The following is a 16,696-nucleotide window of genomic DNA, read 5'->3' as shown; positions in this document are numbered from 1 at the left end:
AGTTAATAATAAACCAAGGAAAACTCGAGTGGAAAATCAAGACGAAACTATCTCTGTTTCTGAGCTCCCCAGTCCTTTTATTCTCTTCCCAACTCTGTGTTGCTCTGTGTGATGCCAGGATTCAGGGCATGATTCTCACCTCACCTGTTGTGGCATCACTGGACGCCTTGATCCGTTACGAGGTGCTTCTCAATCGCATTGTGGCCAACAGCGGCGAAAGTAGTGATGTTTGCAAATGATTAATTTTCCAATAAGCCAGTTCAGATGGATGCAGTTGCTGCAATTAGAAATCTCATGTGGTTATGTTGTAAAATGCTTTTTGAGTGAGAAAAACTATGGGTTAGTCCACTGGGCACTGTACATATTCAGGAGACATGGCTCACTGTTGTGCGTAAATGCTTGTACAGCATGCAGTGTTATTCCTGGGTATAAAATGGTCAGTCATGATCAGTGATCAGTGTTCATGCTTTTGTTTTAGGTTGTGTCTTTTCCTAGCCTCCCACTAGAAGATTCATGGGCAGGAACATAGTATAAAGGAAGTCTAGTATTTCCATTCTCCTTCCTTACCTTATCTTTCTGGGGGCAGAAGAGGGAGGGTGTTCCTGCTTCCTGCTTCTTTAACTGAACTCTTTTTTTTCTTTTACGATGTGAACAGTGCATTCCCAAATGGAACATCCTAGTGATATTAAAATCAGAGTATTTAATACAAAGATTTATTGGACTTCCTAAGTAGATGACTCAGCTTTCATTGAAAACCTTAGTGATATTCCTAAAGATTCCAAAGAGCCACTGTAGCTGTGGATGCCATTTCATTAAAAATAATAAAGGAGCATATAAATGTGAAGGAAAAACATGTGACTAAATATGATATACAGAGGAGTAGTGGGGTATTTTGACATGCTGGTGGGTTTTGATAGTAGTGGGTATTTTGGGCAGGGGGAGGGATACTGTCTGTTTTGCTTTGTTTTGTTTTTCCATCATTAACAGTTGCATTTCTTATGTGGCAATTTCTTCTTGGAGAGGTCTGGGAGCTTTCTGATGCTTCTGAGTAGGTCACTTATGGGGTGTAGGATTCTGAAGGAAATGATCCAAACCATCTCTCTCCCTCTTTCTGATGCTGGGCTATTGGTGAACCATTCCAGAGTTCAACATTGGGATTTTTCATGCCTGTCTCCTGAATTTTACATATTTCCTGTAGTTAGAAATAAACAGATTTAGAAAAAGAAAATCCTTTGACTGGGACAAAGTAGGAGGTTGGCAGACTTATTCTGTAAAAGGCCACATAGTAAATATTTTAGGCTTCACAGACCAAGAGGCCATAAGTAGCCAGACGCAGCTGTAGACAGTATGTAAACAAATGGGCACTAGTATTGGCGGGTTGTGCGGAAACAGGCAGGCCCTAGTTTGCCAGCCTGTGATAGAAAGGGTTCAGGAGAATGCCATTCTTGAGGTTTGAGGGGCAATGTATGTGTTTGGCTCAAGGCAGGCTGTCATCATCGTAATGAGCTTATTTACGGATCCCCAGTCCTTAAAAGGTGACACGTTTGGCAGTTTTGGTGTGATTTTTAACTAGCAAGCAGAACTAACAGAGCCTTAGAAATGTGTTTTGTTTGTTTTGTTTTGTGTTGTTTGCGGTACGCGGGCCTCACTGTTGTGGCCTCTCCCGTTGCGGGGCACAGGCTCCAGACGCGCAGGCTCAGCGGCCATGGCTCACGGGCCCAGCCGCTCCGCCGCACGTGGGATCTTCCCGGACCGGAGCACAAACCCGTGTCCCCTGCATCGGCAGGCGGACTCTGAACCACTGCGCCACCAGGGAAGCCCTAGAAATGTGTTTTGAAACAAGGAAGAGTTGCTGTGAGGGAAGTAACTTAATTACCACTGAACAGGCAGCTTTGGGGTTAAAATGTGGTTGTCTTGTTTCCGTTGCTCTGATCTCAGGACATAGTGCTGCTTTCTTCCGAAAACAAAGTTGACCGGCTGCCCACCCAGCACCGTGATGTTTTACTCCCAGGACGGCTAGTCTGTACTCAGGGCTGACCATCACCACCTTTAAAAGAAGGAAAGAAATAGTTTGTTTAGGTTTCGGCCTTAAAGGGTGTTAGATGTTCACCTTTGGGGATATCGAGAGAGGGATTTAGGCTGGTCAGGGCAGCCAGGCGTTTTGGACATCAAGGCCATGTCTGAAGGGATGGGCAGCACTTGGAGTCAACTGAGTGACAGTCGGCTGCGGATCAGGGAGGGATCAAGGCGGAAATGCTCGTAGCCCAGACTGAGGTCCACTCTGGCCCTACCGCTCTGATCCTAGATGGTCCAGGTAAACCGAGGCAGACCAGTAGCCTTCTTAGAGTCACAGCAACAACCTCATTGAGCTCTGGTCCCAGTGAGATGGTGGGTCTTCTGAGACTAAGTTCACTGGCAACCTCACCCTCTCCTGCAGTGGAGCTCCCTCCGTTTTAAAGGGACCTGCTGTCCTGAACACTAATTTCTGAAGGCTTCATGGTAAGGACAGAGGGCCACCTCGGGTGCTACTGTGCAGCCTCCATGCAGAGCTGGTGTGGCCTCCTGGGGTCAGTGGGAACCTCGCAGTCTGTCCTCTGGGATTTTTACGAAGTCAGGTGCTGTGACAGCTCAGACCCAGTGCCTGGGGTCCGCTTCTTTGTACCCGAAAGCTTTTTTTCCTGCAGTCTTACACAAAGGGAGCCTGATGGGTCAGTAGGATAAAAAATGATAAAACATATACCAGACACATTGGGTTAGTCTGCAGAGAGCCTGGGGAGCCTGTCCCTGAGAATTCCCTGTAATTGTGTGTCTGGTACACCAGGTGTGCCCCCTCCAGCTGCCATATGACTAACGTGGTCCCTGCTATGCCTTGGGGTCAGAGTGTGAAGGGAGATGGAGACCCTGATACAGGGAGCCAAGGATGGGCTGGGGTCACCCTTCCTTGTCATTCTGGACACCAATTCTTCTTTCCTCTCCAGGGGGAGTCAGAATCACTGCGTGCTGAACGTTCTTGGCATTGTTTAAGGAATTCTGTGGAAGATTATGCATAACTCCATTGTATCTTCCCCCACCCCCAAAGAATATAAGAATAAAACTACATACTCTCTGCTTCTAAATAGTTTATTGCAATTCATCCTGTTTGGAAAAAGTAAAATTGCATTCTACTTCATAAACTAATTTTTATTTATTGAGGTCAGAAAAGATGAATTACATTTCCTAAATTAGGAGCACTCTGCGTGTGTGTAATATTAGCTTAATCTGCATAAATATATGTTACCGTAAGCATTATTATTATTGATGTTCGTATTGTTCCTTCAGCTGCTGAACTAGTACATTTTTGTTAAATGTGTATAAGCTGAAGTTTTAAGCTTGAATTGATACCATAGTGAAAATATATTTTACCCAAAAGTTTCCAGTGGGGCAGGAGGGTTTATTTCCATCTCTTCAGGCTTTTTCTGTTTATCTGGGACCTGGAAAATTTTGTCTTAACAGGTTTTTGCATCTCTCAGATGTGCTGAGTGAGTGGAGGGTGGAATGGGAGCCGATTCATGGGGACTGTCTGTCCTCTTCATAACGGTAGTGTTTGTTACCACAAGTTATTGAAAGTGAAGGGGAAAACCCAACCCCTTATGTGCCATAACTGCCTTCATTTTATGTTTTTCCAGTCTTCAAAACTGCTGTGGTCCTTGTGTATAAAGATGGTTCCAAACAGAAGAGGAAACTTGTAAGACTTCTTATTTCACCCCATAGTTTCAAAGTATCTCCCTTGCTATCTGTTCCTCAGCTGTATCTGCGTACTTGTAATTCTGCACCTTTGTCAGGCGTGAGTGTTTTATGATTTTTTTTGAGTGTTTTATGATTTTTTTTAAGTGTTGCTGAGGACTTAAGGAAATTGCCCATCCTGCCTTCCTGCAGGCAGACTCACGTTTAGAGCGTGAAAGTAAACAGCTATTGGGCCTACCATGGCCAGAACCTACCTTCCTAATACTATTTTTATCCACTGCCTGTTCTTTCTGCCCCTCTGTGCTTGTTTGGGATCCTTTTCTCTTTCTTCCTTTGTCTCTCCTTGGCCTGACTTTGGTTAGCAAGCTTATTTGCGCACCCTCAGCAGATTTGTCCCATGGCCTCTGGCTTGCTGCTGGGTGAACAAAAGTGCACACGGGGGAGTGACCCGGGGTTCCAGCATCACTGCTTTGTTGTTGTTCTTGTTGGGTTTTCTTTTGAAAATTAAAACTATTTATTTATTTGTTTTAATGACATATTTTTAAAATTTTATTATTTTATTGAAGTATAGCTGATTTATATTGTTGTGCCAGTCTCTGCTGTACAGCAAAGTGACTCAGTTACACACATGTAGACATTCCTTTTGTTATATTCTATTCCATTATGGTTTATCACAGGATATTGAATAGAGTTCCCTGTGCTCTACAGTAGGACCTTGTTGTTTCTCCATTCTCTATATAATAGTTTACATCTGCTCACCCCAAGTTCGCAGTCCTTCCCTCCCCCATACCCCTCCCCCTTGGCAACCACAAGTCTGTTCTCTATGTCTGCAACATCACTGGTTTAGAAAGTGTGTGCGGGTCTGGTCCGGGCTGAGCACAGACTTCTCATGCACCTAGTTCCTTCTCTTCCTGCAGGTAGGATCTCACAGGCTTTCAATTTACGAGGACTGGGACCCCTTCCGATTTCGACACATGATTCCTACCGAAGCTTTGCAGGTTCGAGCTTTGGCAAGTGCAGGTAAACTCTGAAACAGGTTGGGTACCTATTTCTGTGTATGTATGAATTGTTTTTCTGAATCCACACTCTTGGTTCTAACCACCCTACCATCTTTTTCCTTCTATGCTTAAGTCTCCTTTCCCTCAGTCTCTCCATTGCCTCTTATTTACCCAGCTGTTTATTAAACGAATGAACTAAGTGAATGGAGGTAGTGCCTTTAATATTGTTCCAAGGAATTCTATTCATTCTGTTATATATATTAATAATACTGCAGGGAATCACATCTAAGTAGCAATGAGTCTTGTACTTCTGGGAAGAATCTTTGTGACCATCAGCAGACAAAGCCTATGTAAATAACTCACTTGCCTTTGAACTGGGAGACCCAAAAAGACCACCCGAAGCCCAAAAAACGCGATTGAATACATTCTTCCTTCCTGAAGCCTTACAAATCTTTATCTTTGTATCAGCACGAAATGTCAGTTCTTTTTCTATGACCCACGTAGCCGTGAAGCAAGTTGTTAGGTAGTGATGAAGGTACTTGCTAAGATGATTAGTTGATGCTTCAGCACATGAGAAGAGAAGTGAATGTCAGCACGGTATTGACTAAGAATAGCAATATTGCTATGACTCGGAGGCCCCATCCAGGGCTTAATTTGAGGCTGTTTTAGGGAGGAGCAATCAGCAATGTTTCTCCCGGGCACACCTGAGAGGGAGCACCTTTGGGGTCAAGTGGAAACTCTCGGGACACCCCTATTCCCGTCCCACTTGGACAGCAGGTACAGCTTTCTGGTTGTAAGAGGGGCCATGGAAGTGGACCTCTGCAGGTGCACAGTGGATCTGTATTTCTCTTTTGTGTTTCTGGCATCTAGCATGAGCGATAAGTTCTTCATGTCCGGTTGGTGTCACTCATTTTCTCCCCGTTTTCATTTGTCACCTCCATGAGCCATAAAATTGGCTCTAATCCTTATAGAACCACCTCTTCCCTAGTCCAGTGTCATGAGGAAAAACCTTCTGCAGTATTTGGGAAACCTCCAGTTACCCACCCAAGTTAAAGTAGATGCCACGTCCTTCTCAGTTGTTATGCGTTGCAGGAGGAAAACTCAAATGCAGAAACCACGTCTGGCAAATGTATTGGGGACGATTATTTGCCTTAAGAAGGTTTCCGTCTAACCTACTGGCCCAGAGGACCCTCGTGCCTTTTTAGCTTTGATTTGATTTGTAAAATTGATTTACACATGAATTTTCAGGCCCTTATAAATCATAGGTCTACAAACAGCTATAATAATATTTTGAGGTTTGGGCACTTAAACACTAGCATTGTCTTACTTTGCAATCTTAGATGATGAATTATCTAGTTCATATGTTTCCTTGCGCCTGGTTTATAAATAGGAAAGCGTATGCTTATAACAAACCGCAAAGGCTCCTTAGCCAGGAATTTGGCCTTCATTGAGGACTAAATACATGAAGAATTTAAGTTTGGAAAACAAAGCCAGCTCTGTGAAGATGATATTCCATTCCCGCCCTCGGTTTTTCATTCAAATCAAGTTTAAAATCAGATAAAAGTTTATTTTAATGGACTCACAGAGACTAGCCAACACATCTCTTGTTATGAAATAAATTCCAGTGGATATGAGAATCAGAAGATGGAAATTTCTAGATTTCGTCTTCGTTTGGGAAAACCTGTGAAACTGTCTGCATCTGGGTCCTGCTTGGTTAAATAATGTGGGCACGATGAGAGTTTGTAACTAGGGTTTTGAACCATTAGGTAAGGATGAGACTTCACGACGTGCAGTCTTGAGGTCTGCAGTGAATTGTTTCTTTCATAAACACTAATGATGAATAACCCGGCAAAATAATATGATATTCAGGCACTGAAAGACTTAGAAGTTGTTTCTAAATATAACTGTTTCTCACTTTCTCAGTGTACCATTCTGGCTTCCTTCAGGTTGGGTGCTGTGGGCAGGCTGAGAAAGAGGAATCCCATTCGTTCCCAGGACGTGCTTGTCCAGGGCACTAGTCCCAGTCGCTCAGGGGGAAGGCTGTGCTGCAGATGGCAGGGGCCTGCCTCTTTATATCACTGGCCTGATGAAATCAGCACTGGAATCTTGGGCTCTGTCTAGTCCAACTGTTGCCAAAACAACTAATCACTTAATTAAAATAGTTCAGCCAAACGGGCTGTGCAGCTAAAAGGGTCAGTTTTTCCATCAATATGATTGACTGATTGTCCTTTTAGACCATCCAGAAGGAGATTTTAGCAACTGGTAATTTTCCAAGCATTCTTTTTCTTCACGCCCATTAAGTTCTCAATCATTTTGTCTCTTGAGATCACGGGATAGGAATGAAGTTTCTTTGGTCATATGTGGCTCTGCTCTCTTTAATCCTACACCAAAGCATGGGAAATGCTTTTGTAAAAATGCAAATAAATCTCTTTGAAACATACTCTCATTCGTCCTTGTTTTAATTTCTCTAGATGCAGAAGCAAATGCTGTGTGTGAAATTGTCCACGTAAAATCGGAGTCTGAAGGGAGGCCGGAGAGGGTCTTCCACCTGTGCTGCAGGTGAGCCTGGAGCCGTGAAGTGTGGGAGGTGCCGCCCAGAGGGAAGGGATGTGACAGTGCTTGGTGTCCCCAACCCCTCTGGGTTCTGCACACCAGCCTGTGCATCCCTAGAAGCTACATTCTTTCTCTTGTGCACTTGAGAAATTATTTAACACTTATCAAGTAACAGTAATCGGGGACATTAAACTCATTTTATCAGAATGTAGACAGTAACCTGGTTAATATCTTTCTAAAAGGAAATCGGAATTTTCACCTATATATTTGACATTCAAACGAGGGCTTTCTTCCTATACGTACATTTGGTGGGTTAGAAGGACATGGTTGTCTCATGTTTTGTTTGGGTGTTTGGGTGCATCATTTATACTGTAACATCTCTGAGGTACAGCAGATGGAGAGTCACCTGGGAGGAGGGGAGGGTGTGTGCAGTGTTGCTGGGATTCCTCGTCGTGTAGGGGAAACTTCGACCTAGGGAGGCTGGCTCAAGTGACTCAGGTTCACCTACGGATCTGGAGTGGAAGCTGAACTTACGATGTGGGCTTCCACTTCCTTCTTCTTCTTCTTTCCCTCCTCTCACCATCCCCTCGTCTTCCTCATCTTCCTCCTTTTTGGGCTCTGTCGTTAAGAATTTGAGAATTGTACTTTTCTCAAGTGCAGCCAGTTCTCTCTCTTATTTTTGGCCTAAAGACACCAGGCTGGATGGTGCCAACAGCCAGCATTCTGATACATTTGGCTTTAAATATGATCTGTACTCCGTGATGCTTTAATTTTATCATAGGTGCTTAGTAATTTATTCAGTACTTACCCCACACCGTGGGTAGTATACTATGGGTTGCCCACACACACAATAGAAACTCAACGGAATCAATATTTTATGGTTGTTAGTAATATTTTATAATGTGGCTGCTGATACAGTAAGAAGGCACATTTAGGGAGATGCAAGAGGGATTACATGCATTATTTCACTTAGTCAGACTGAGCTACTGTTATTCCATTTTACAAATGGGGCGCCAAGTCTCACAGAGGGTACTTGGCTAAAACCTTATAGCAAATGAATACTGAGTTCAAACTCAGTGGGTTTGACTTCAAAGCCCATGTTTTGTGTTTCTTCATTGCCTCTTTGTTGGATGTTGGGTGACAGGGATCAACAAATCCAGATCCCAGGAAGCTGTTGGAACTAGAATTGAAATTTTTTCTCAGATAATCTACATGTGGTTTAGCACCATCTTTACAGTCTATTTAGGCTAATCTGCTTGCGACTTTGTTGATAAATCCACAGGGTCCAATGAGCCCGCCCGTAGAGATGCCATATTCATTGTTAATAAGGAATGCCAGCTAAAACTTGCCTGGGTAAAACTATTAAGAACTTAACAAGAAAAATAACTAACTTAAGAAGCACTTTTTTTATCATGCAAATTGGAAGTTGGGAAGATTTTGCAGTTCTTACCAATGTAACTTTAATATTATTTAAATATTAAATAATAATATTTACATGCTAATGTGTGTCATGGAAGGTGTTGATATTTAACAGGCATTGATATACAACTCAGAGGAAACGAAGGATGTTGGGACATCAGTTTCCAAGTGCGCTGCAGAGCAGCAAGAATCTTGTGGTTCCTTTGTCTGTAAAACATTTTAGACTGAAAGGCTCTGCCTTAAGTACCAAGAGCAGAATCTGGCAACTTTGTGGTGCAAAATCCATCTCTCCATCAATCTATTCATTTATGGGCTGCTCGGTCCCAAATTGGCTGCGGAAGATGAATCACAAAGCATAAAGGGAAAGGAATACGTGTTCTTTATCTCCAGCGGTGAAAACACTGCTGGTCGGCAGTGAAATTGGAGTCGTGGCCTCAGTCTTTAACCTTTGGTCCTCAGGGATGTTTGTTTGGCTGCACCTGATAACATCAGAAGTTCCATCGTGTGTTCAGTGCTGTTTCCCTAATAGGTGTAAATCTTCTTTTCATAGCTCCCCAGAGAGCAGAAAGGAGTTCTTGAAGGCTGTGCATTCCATCCTGCGTGATAAGCACAGAAGACAGCTCCTGAAGACCGAAAGCCTTCCCTCGTCCCAGCAATATGTCCCTTTTGGAGGAAAACGATTGTGTGCGCTGAAAGGGGCCAGGCCAGCCATGAGCAGGGCAGGTACTGTGGGGATTCAGACGTTCAAGATCCCTGTCATCCCCACTCCACTGTAGAACTGACGTCCTCATTGAGCAAGACTTAAACGTGTCCTTGCGGGGGCTAACGCTGGAGTACATTCTGCCCTGGTGTGAGGTTCCCAGCCCTTGCCTCCCTCCCTTGGTTTAAGCCTCTTGCCCTCCCTCAAGCTTTCCCTTCGCTGCCCTCCTCCTTCTGGCTGGTGAGCTCCCCTCTCATTTGCCAAGCTGGGAAGTGAGCACATTCTCTTTCTAGAGGGGCTGTCTTAGCCCGCTTGCCGAATGAGAGTTGCTGCTTTGCATGACAGCCAGCTTTGTCCAGCAAAAAGCAGTGTGTGATGTCTCAGCATAGTCACAGCCCACCGTTCTGAGAACGTGGTGGCTTTGTCCTCGAGAAACAACAGCCATGCCTATTCTCAGTAAGGAGGCCATGTTTGGTAGACCAGATGACCCATCAGATTCTTACCCTCACCTTGAACCTGCAACTTTATCTTTAGCTTCCATGTTCATTTAGGGAAGCCTTGAGCTGCTATTAGAAAAGAGGAATCTGGAGTTCAAGTAGTCCCAGGGTAAATATTCTTTTAGGACTTATTCTACCACCTTGAAGCAGTAAACATCAATACTACTACCTGTAAATGGCATTAAAGTCTATCTAGGAAGAAAGATATTTTCATAACACTTAGGTATTAATGACATCAAGACATTAACATTTTTTAATCACTCCTTTCTTAAGAGGCAGTCCAGAATTTTGCAGGGAAGATTCCAATAAAAGAGGCTTCCTTTGCATTTGACAGAAAGGCTTCTGATCTCTGTTCTAAAGAATTTTCCGCCTGTTCTCAATTGTGTTGAAGAGGCAGGTATGGTACTGTGAATGGTTGAAGGTTTTCATAGACGTAACCCTGACAGAGTATATTATACTCTTTAAGTACTTTAGTTTAACTAATGTTAAGGGGCTAGTTATCTTATATCTATTCTCCAATCAGTTGATAAGTGTTTACTGAAAACCTGGTATGGTGAACCCCTAGTACTCTTCTGGGCTCACCAGTGTCTTGCCTACTTCCCTATCCACAATTTCTCATGGAGTCCTCATGTAAAAAGCCTTCTCATCCCTTTAGAGCTCACAGCAGAGAACTTCACCTTGGAATTGTCTCCTTTGTTCCTTTTACTTGCCACATATATTTAATTAGGATCGGGAATATGCGTGCCAACCTCAGGAAACCCCACCTGTCTTTGGTCAGGTTTCTGTTGTTAATCGAGGAACCTAAAGTCAGAGCTGCCTTTACTTTGAAACTAAGCATTTTTAGTCTGTAGGACACTCAGAAGTTTTCCTGCTGAGATCCCTCTGGGAAGAGAACAGAGTTGCTACAACCTACCCCATCATCTTGAACATCAAGGGAGAGAGCCTTGATGTCAGAGCCTGTTGGCTTCGGCTGATGGGAAGATTTGCTGCCTGGTGGCTCATTTTTGGCTGAAGAAAGTCTTTCTCACTCTGCTTTTGAAGCACCTCACTATTGTCAGGATCTTCCAATTAGATGATTTAAAAATGGTGTTGGAGTGGGTCGGCACAGCACTAGCTAGTCAGTCTTAATAGTGAACAGTGGAAATACTCAAAGCAAAGATTGTCTCCTGGAACCCCATAAGGCTGGCTGGGTTTTTTTTTTTTTTTTTCGGTACCCGGGACTCACTGTTGTGGTCTCTCCTGTTGCGGAGCACAGGCTCCGGATGCGCAGGCTCAGCGGCCATGGCTCACGGGCCCAGCCACTCTGCGGCACGTGGGATATTCCCGGACCAGGGCACGAACCCGTGTCCCCTGCATCGGCAGGCGGACTCTCAACCACTGCGCCACCAGGGAAGACTGGCTGGGTTATTCTTATGCTTCATTATGCATTGTCATGAATACCCAGCTAGTTTATTTCTCTTTTTGCTCAGTAAAGGCAAATAGCCAGTCTCCCTTAGTCTAAAAGCACTTTATGTCTGCCAGTAACCTAACTACACGTTTTTTGTTTTTCCAACATTTTCTTATGAAAATTTTCAGGTATATAGAACAAATGAAAGAATTGTATACATTCATACCTACTGTCTGTAATATTTTTTATATTTTCATTGTCACATATTTATTCATCTGTCATCCATCAACTCATCTTACTTTTGACACATTTCTAGAATAGACATTAGCATACTTTACTCCTAAATACTTAAACCTGCACATCATTGACAAATATTTCCAATATCCCAATTTGGAATTGAGGTAATTCTAATAGAGTGATTGGAGAGAGCCAGGCTCCACTCTGGTGGTACTGAGATAAAATTGAACAGTAATTTCTGCATCTTTCCAGTGGAGTAATAGTAGTAGTGGTAGTAGTTTTGTTTTTTTTTTTAATTCTTTCTTTTTTCCATTTTTCCTGGAAATGATTTTCATTCCCCTCCTTGAGTGAGAGTGGTGTCTATTTACTCCATGCTTTAAGATGATAGAACACTCAGGAATGATGATGGAAGCACAGGGATCTGAGACAGAGGATGGTCAGAGCGGGTGCCAGTTTAGACCACTGTCCAGCTCACTGACCTTGTACCTGCTGTATTTGAAGTCAAGGCTGCATTTGGCGGTAATTGTGAATAGTCACCTTACTTCTAGCAGCACTGAAGCAGTTTAATGGTTTTTCAGGCTTAGATTTCAGGAAAGTAGCTCCTAAGTGGTATCTAGGCTCCTGCCTCCCACTGGAAAGCACATGGTACATTTCAATATCGAGGGAGAAGTGGCAGCATTTCCATGTGTCTTTGTGTGTGTGTGTGTGTGTGTGTGTGTGTGTGTGTGTGTGTGTGTGTGATTGTTTGCTTGATTGGGTGGTGTCTTTTGTTTGTTTTTAATAATACTGGCTTCCTAGAGGGCAGTAGGGTGAAAGAATGAATTCAAAGATTTGTTTTTCTTAACTCTTAGTCACTTTATCTAGCACTTTGTTAATCAGCTGCTTGGGTGTTGTATTATTTATTTCTCCTTCCACTCCGGCACTGGTAGTTTAATTGCTTTGTAGAAGAGAAATTGGGGCTACACAGAACAGAGACAAGGAGGGACGAAGGCTCACATTTGCTTTAGCCTCAAGTTCACATGGGTCTTTGTCAGAAAGAGGACTTAATATCTGTGAGACCCACTCTTTCTGTAGCTTCTCCAAAAACAGTGCTGTGCCCTTAAGGTACCTGCAGATCCTCGAGAAATGTTACATTCAGTTTTCCAGAAAGCAATATAACTTGGACCAGTGTTTTTCCCTCCTTGATATATCATGGTGATTTCTACAAAGACAATGAAACTCTGGAGGCCTCCCCCATCCTTACTAAAGATTTATTCCAGCTAAATGACTCTAGGACAGCCCTGGGAGATTCCCAGAGCACTGTGACATGGGCCATGGTCGGAACTGAGGGCACTGATTAATCCCAACATCAGTGGTGCACTCGACAGCAGCAAGAATCTGCACTCCCTGTCTCCCAGGTGCACAGGGTAGAGAAATTATTTCAGAGGGAGTTGAATCCCCTTTCCCCCGTAACCTACAACCCACCCATATGCCGCCCCCAGCTGCCCCCCGTCCTTGCCCTTCCATCGATAGCTGTAACATCCTTCACGTCCAGACACCTGTGCAAGGTAAAGACCCCAAGACAAAAAAAAAAAAAAGACCCCAAGACAGACTGGTGAAATCCGGACTTTAAGCCCCAAACGACATCCAGGTCCTGAATGCATATCATGTAGTCTTTCCTTTCCTCTTCTTGTATTTGCTTTCTGGATTTGCATCGCACGTAAAGCATGTGGGCGTTTTATTTTTATATTTTTGTGTGTGTGCGCAGTGTCCGCCCCAAGCAAGTCTCTTGGGAGGAGGAGGCGGCGACTGGCCCGAAACAGGTTTACCATTGATTCTGATGCCATCTCCGCCAGCAGCCCGGAGAAAGAGTCCCAGCAGCACCCCGGGGGCGGGGACACTGACCGCTGGGTAGAGGAACAGTTTGACCTTACTCAGTACGAGGAGCACGATGACGTCAAGGAGACAGACATCCTCAGTGACGATGATGAGTTCTGTGAGTCCGTGAAGGGCGCCGCGGCGGACCGAGACCTGCAGGAGCGGCTTCAGGCCGCCTCCATCAGTCAGCGGGAGAGATGCCAGAAAGCCCTGGATAGTCACGCATCCCGCATGACGCAGCTCAAGAAGCAAGCCGCCCTTTCGGGCGTCAACGGAGGCCCGGAGAGCACGAGCGACGAGGTCATTTGGGTTAGGCGTGAAGACTTTGCCCCCTCCAGGAAGCTGAACACTGAGATCTGACGGCCACGTGCCCTGGTAGAGACAGTCCTTGTAGATACGTCTCCCGCCCCGCCCCTACTCCACGCCCCTCCCGGATTCGTGAGGGGGAGAATGTTCCCTTTGAGTCGCACTCTTGCACACACGGTTTCGGCAGCTGACTTTGTTCTGAAGCCATGTAGCCGCCCAACTTTATCGTTTCTAACAACATCGGAAAGAATTGTTCAAGAATCCCAAATCAGCTTGAGTCCTATCTCTCTATATTACCAAGGGCTTTTATTTATTCTCAATCAGGGCCTAAAGAATTAAAAACAAAAAAACAAAAAATTCTGTAGCACTGGAAAGCAAATTACCCCAGGAGTTGAAGTATGTACTACAGATTAGTTTAAAGGGTAGCACACGAAAAAATAAAAGATTCTATCTGAAATCAATCCAGGAGCCATCTCCTAGTTGGGGAAACAAAGCAACTGTACAGCTTGCAGTGTTCTTGCTCCTTTCCCTCTTAAATGTCTGAGAATATCTGTGTATTTTAAGAATGTGTGAGGAGAAGGTGGAGATTTATGTTTCCATGAGGCTTTTTCTTTTTTTTCTTTTTCCTCTTCTGTTTAGGTCTATGGCTGGTCTTACTCGATGTCGGTGTTCGGAAGTTCTAGTTTTGCATAGAATTATAAAGATGCCAAACTCCTTGGAAAGAGATCCAAATTTATCACTTGAAAAAAAAACACTATTTTTTGTATTTTACCTGAGATGCAGGGGGCACAAACAGATGAGACTTTTACACAGTGTTAGTGTAACTCTGAGTTTAAAAAAATGAGGATTTTACCTTTTACAGAGAGAGTGAGACGTGGTGATTTTATATTTATATATGAAAGGCCAACAAGATGCTTAGGAGAAACTTTTCCCAAGAAGCAGCTTTGTTTTTGTTTTCTTTTTTTTTTTAATTTAAATGTTTGAATCTCTATTTGAGATGGGAGCTTGGTTGGATTAAACATGACACCGGGATGGGCAATGTGTGTGTCTGTTGCACATGGCGGGGGAGGGGAGACTCCTCCTCGTGGGGTTGCCATGGTGATCATTGGTTTTCCCATCATAGTTGCATCTTCATCCATAGATTACCTACTCCTTCCCTGACAGTCCATAACCAAACCGTTTAACAAAACCACCTCTTCAAAAACATGTCTTGGGTTTAACACCTTCTTCATGCCAACAAAACAGGGTAAACATGCTAAAAAAACTAATGTTCTAAACAGATTTCCAAATAGGAAGAACAAAAACAAGTTAAAGCACTTTCAATATTTTCTTTTTTTAAAAAAAAGGTTTATAGCTTTTTTTTTTTTTTCCCATTTCACAATGTCCACTTCCTAAGAAAGGTTTAAATAATATGAAAACTTTCTTTTTGGGGAAAATATCTATTTGATGTTTGACACATCAGTAGGTACTTTAAAGACCTGAATTTTATAGTAGCTTTAGGAGTTATATTTTATAAAAATCAGTTATGACTTTATATTTCCAGACAATAGAGAGTTCAGACCATCATGCTCTTGTGCCCCTGCTTGCTTTACCTGCTTTCCCACCCTGTATCCCTCCCCTTTCGGGTTTCCAGGGCTTTGAGCTTGATCTTTTGAGAGTTTTATTCTATTAAATTTTTGCTATATCTTCTGATTTTCTTAAAGAGCTTTAGGATGATTTCTATACCCTTCGTATCACTGCATTGTTCCATTTCATCTCCAGTTCGATTGTGTCTGGGTAGAAAACTGAAGCAGAGGCTTCTAATAGTCCCATTTACCAGTCCCAGTGCAACGGGTTTGTCTGAAAATGCTGGAAAGTCTGGTGCTTGGAGAGGGTGCCATTGTCTCTTGTACATAAGGTCATGATGTGTCTATGTCAAAAGTTCTTATATATTTCTTTTATAAGCTGAAAGAAGGTCTATTTTTATGTTTTTAGGTCTATGAATGGAACGTTGTAAATGCCTGTCAAACAATAAAAAATATTGAAAAGTGGACAGTCCTGTGCCTTTTTGGGTGGGAGGATGGATATGAACTGTAGAATATGTGGGAGAAGATACCTAAGGATGCCTTTTTTTTTGGATAAATAAATATCGTGACCATCAAGGGAAAGCTGATTTGGTGGAGCTTGAAGTTTTTTTTATCTTTTTAATTGAGGTATAATTGATATATAACATTGATAGTTTCAGATACTAAACATAATGTATATGTTGCAAAACGACCACCACAAAAAGCCTAGTTAACATCCATCATCACCCATAGTTATAAAAAATATTTTTCTGTGATGAAAACCTTCAAGACCCACTTTCCTAAGCTACTTTCGAATATGCAATACAGTGTTATGAGCTACAGCCCCCATGCTGTATATTACATCCCCATGGCTTATTGCGTAACAGGAAGTTTGTACCTTTTGATGTCCTTCACCTTTTTTGCCCATCCCCCCACCCCACCTCAGGCAACCACCTCTGTTCTCTATATCCATGAGCTTGGTTTATTTGTGTTTGTTTGTTTGTTTTTTAGATTCCACATATACATGAGATGATAATGGTGTTTATCGTTTGCTGTCGGTAGAGCTTGAAGCTTTTTTTGTTTTAAATGTTATTGGAGCATAGTTGATTTACAGTGTTGTGTTAGTTTCAGGTGTACAGCAAAGTGATTCAGTTATACATATACGTATATTCATTCTTTTTCAGATTCTTTTCCCATCTAGGTTATTACAGACTACTGAGTAGAGTTCCCTGTGCCATACAGCAGGTCCTGGTTGGTTATCTATTTTATATATAGTAGCGTGTGTATGTTAATCCCAAGCTCCTAATTTATTCCTCCCCCCCCCGTTTCCCCTTTGGTAACCATAAGTTTGTTTTCAGAATCTGTGTCTGTCTTTGTTTTGTAAGTAAGTTCATTTATATCATTTTTTAAAAATTAGATTCCACATATGAGTGATGTATTTGTCAGTAGAGGTTGAAGTTTTAACAACAACGACA

At 43.0% G+C, this 16,696-nt stretch overlaps 1 protein-coding gene across 9 annotated transcripts in view; it reads left to right on the top strand.

Annotated features, from left to right (window-relative positions):
- Window positions 1-15,707, top strand: part of TIAM1 (TIAM Rac1 associated GEF 1) — a 400,889-nt gene extending 385,182 nt beyond the window's left edge. For all 9 annotated transcript variants that reach the window (XM_033418176.2, XM_049710489.1, XM_049710491.1 and 6 more), the window contains 5 exons: window positions 3,666-3,724; window positions 4,641-4,743; window positions 7,193-7,280; window positions 9,244-9,416; window positions 13,262-15,707. In XM_033418176.2, coding sequence (XP_033274067.1) covers window positions 3,666-3,724; window positions 4,641-4,743; window positions 7,193-7,280; window positions 9,244-9,416; window positions 13,262-13,731 — 893 coding nt within the window. In that variant the 3' untranslated portion in view covers window positions 13,732-15,707. The remainder of the gene's footprint in view (window positions 1-3,665; window positions 3,725-4,640; window positions 4,744-7,192; window positions 7,281-9,243; window positions 9,417-13,261) is intronic.
- The last annotated feature ends 989 nt before the right edge of the window (window positions 15,708-16,696 follow it).

The sequence above is a fragment of the Orcinus orca genome, chromosome 5 (genome assembly GCF_937001465.1).
Source record: "Orcinus orca chromosome 5, mOrcOrc1.1, whole genome shotgun sequence".
Taxonomy (NCBI): domain Eukaryota; kingdom Metazoa; phylum Chordata; class Mammalia; order Artiodactyla; family Delphinidae; genus Orcinus; species Orcinus orca.
The sequence above is the reverse complement of the archived record's forward strand: the minus strand, read 5'-3'. Positions and strand labels throughout refer to the sequence as shown.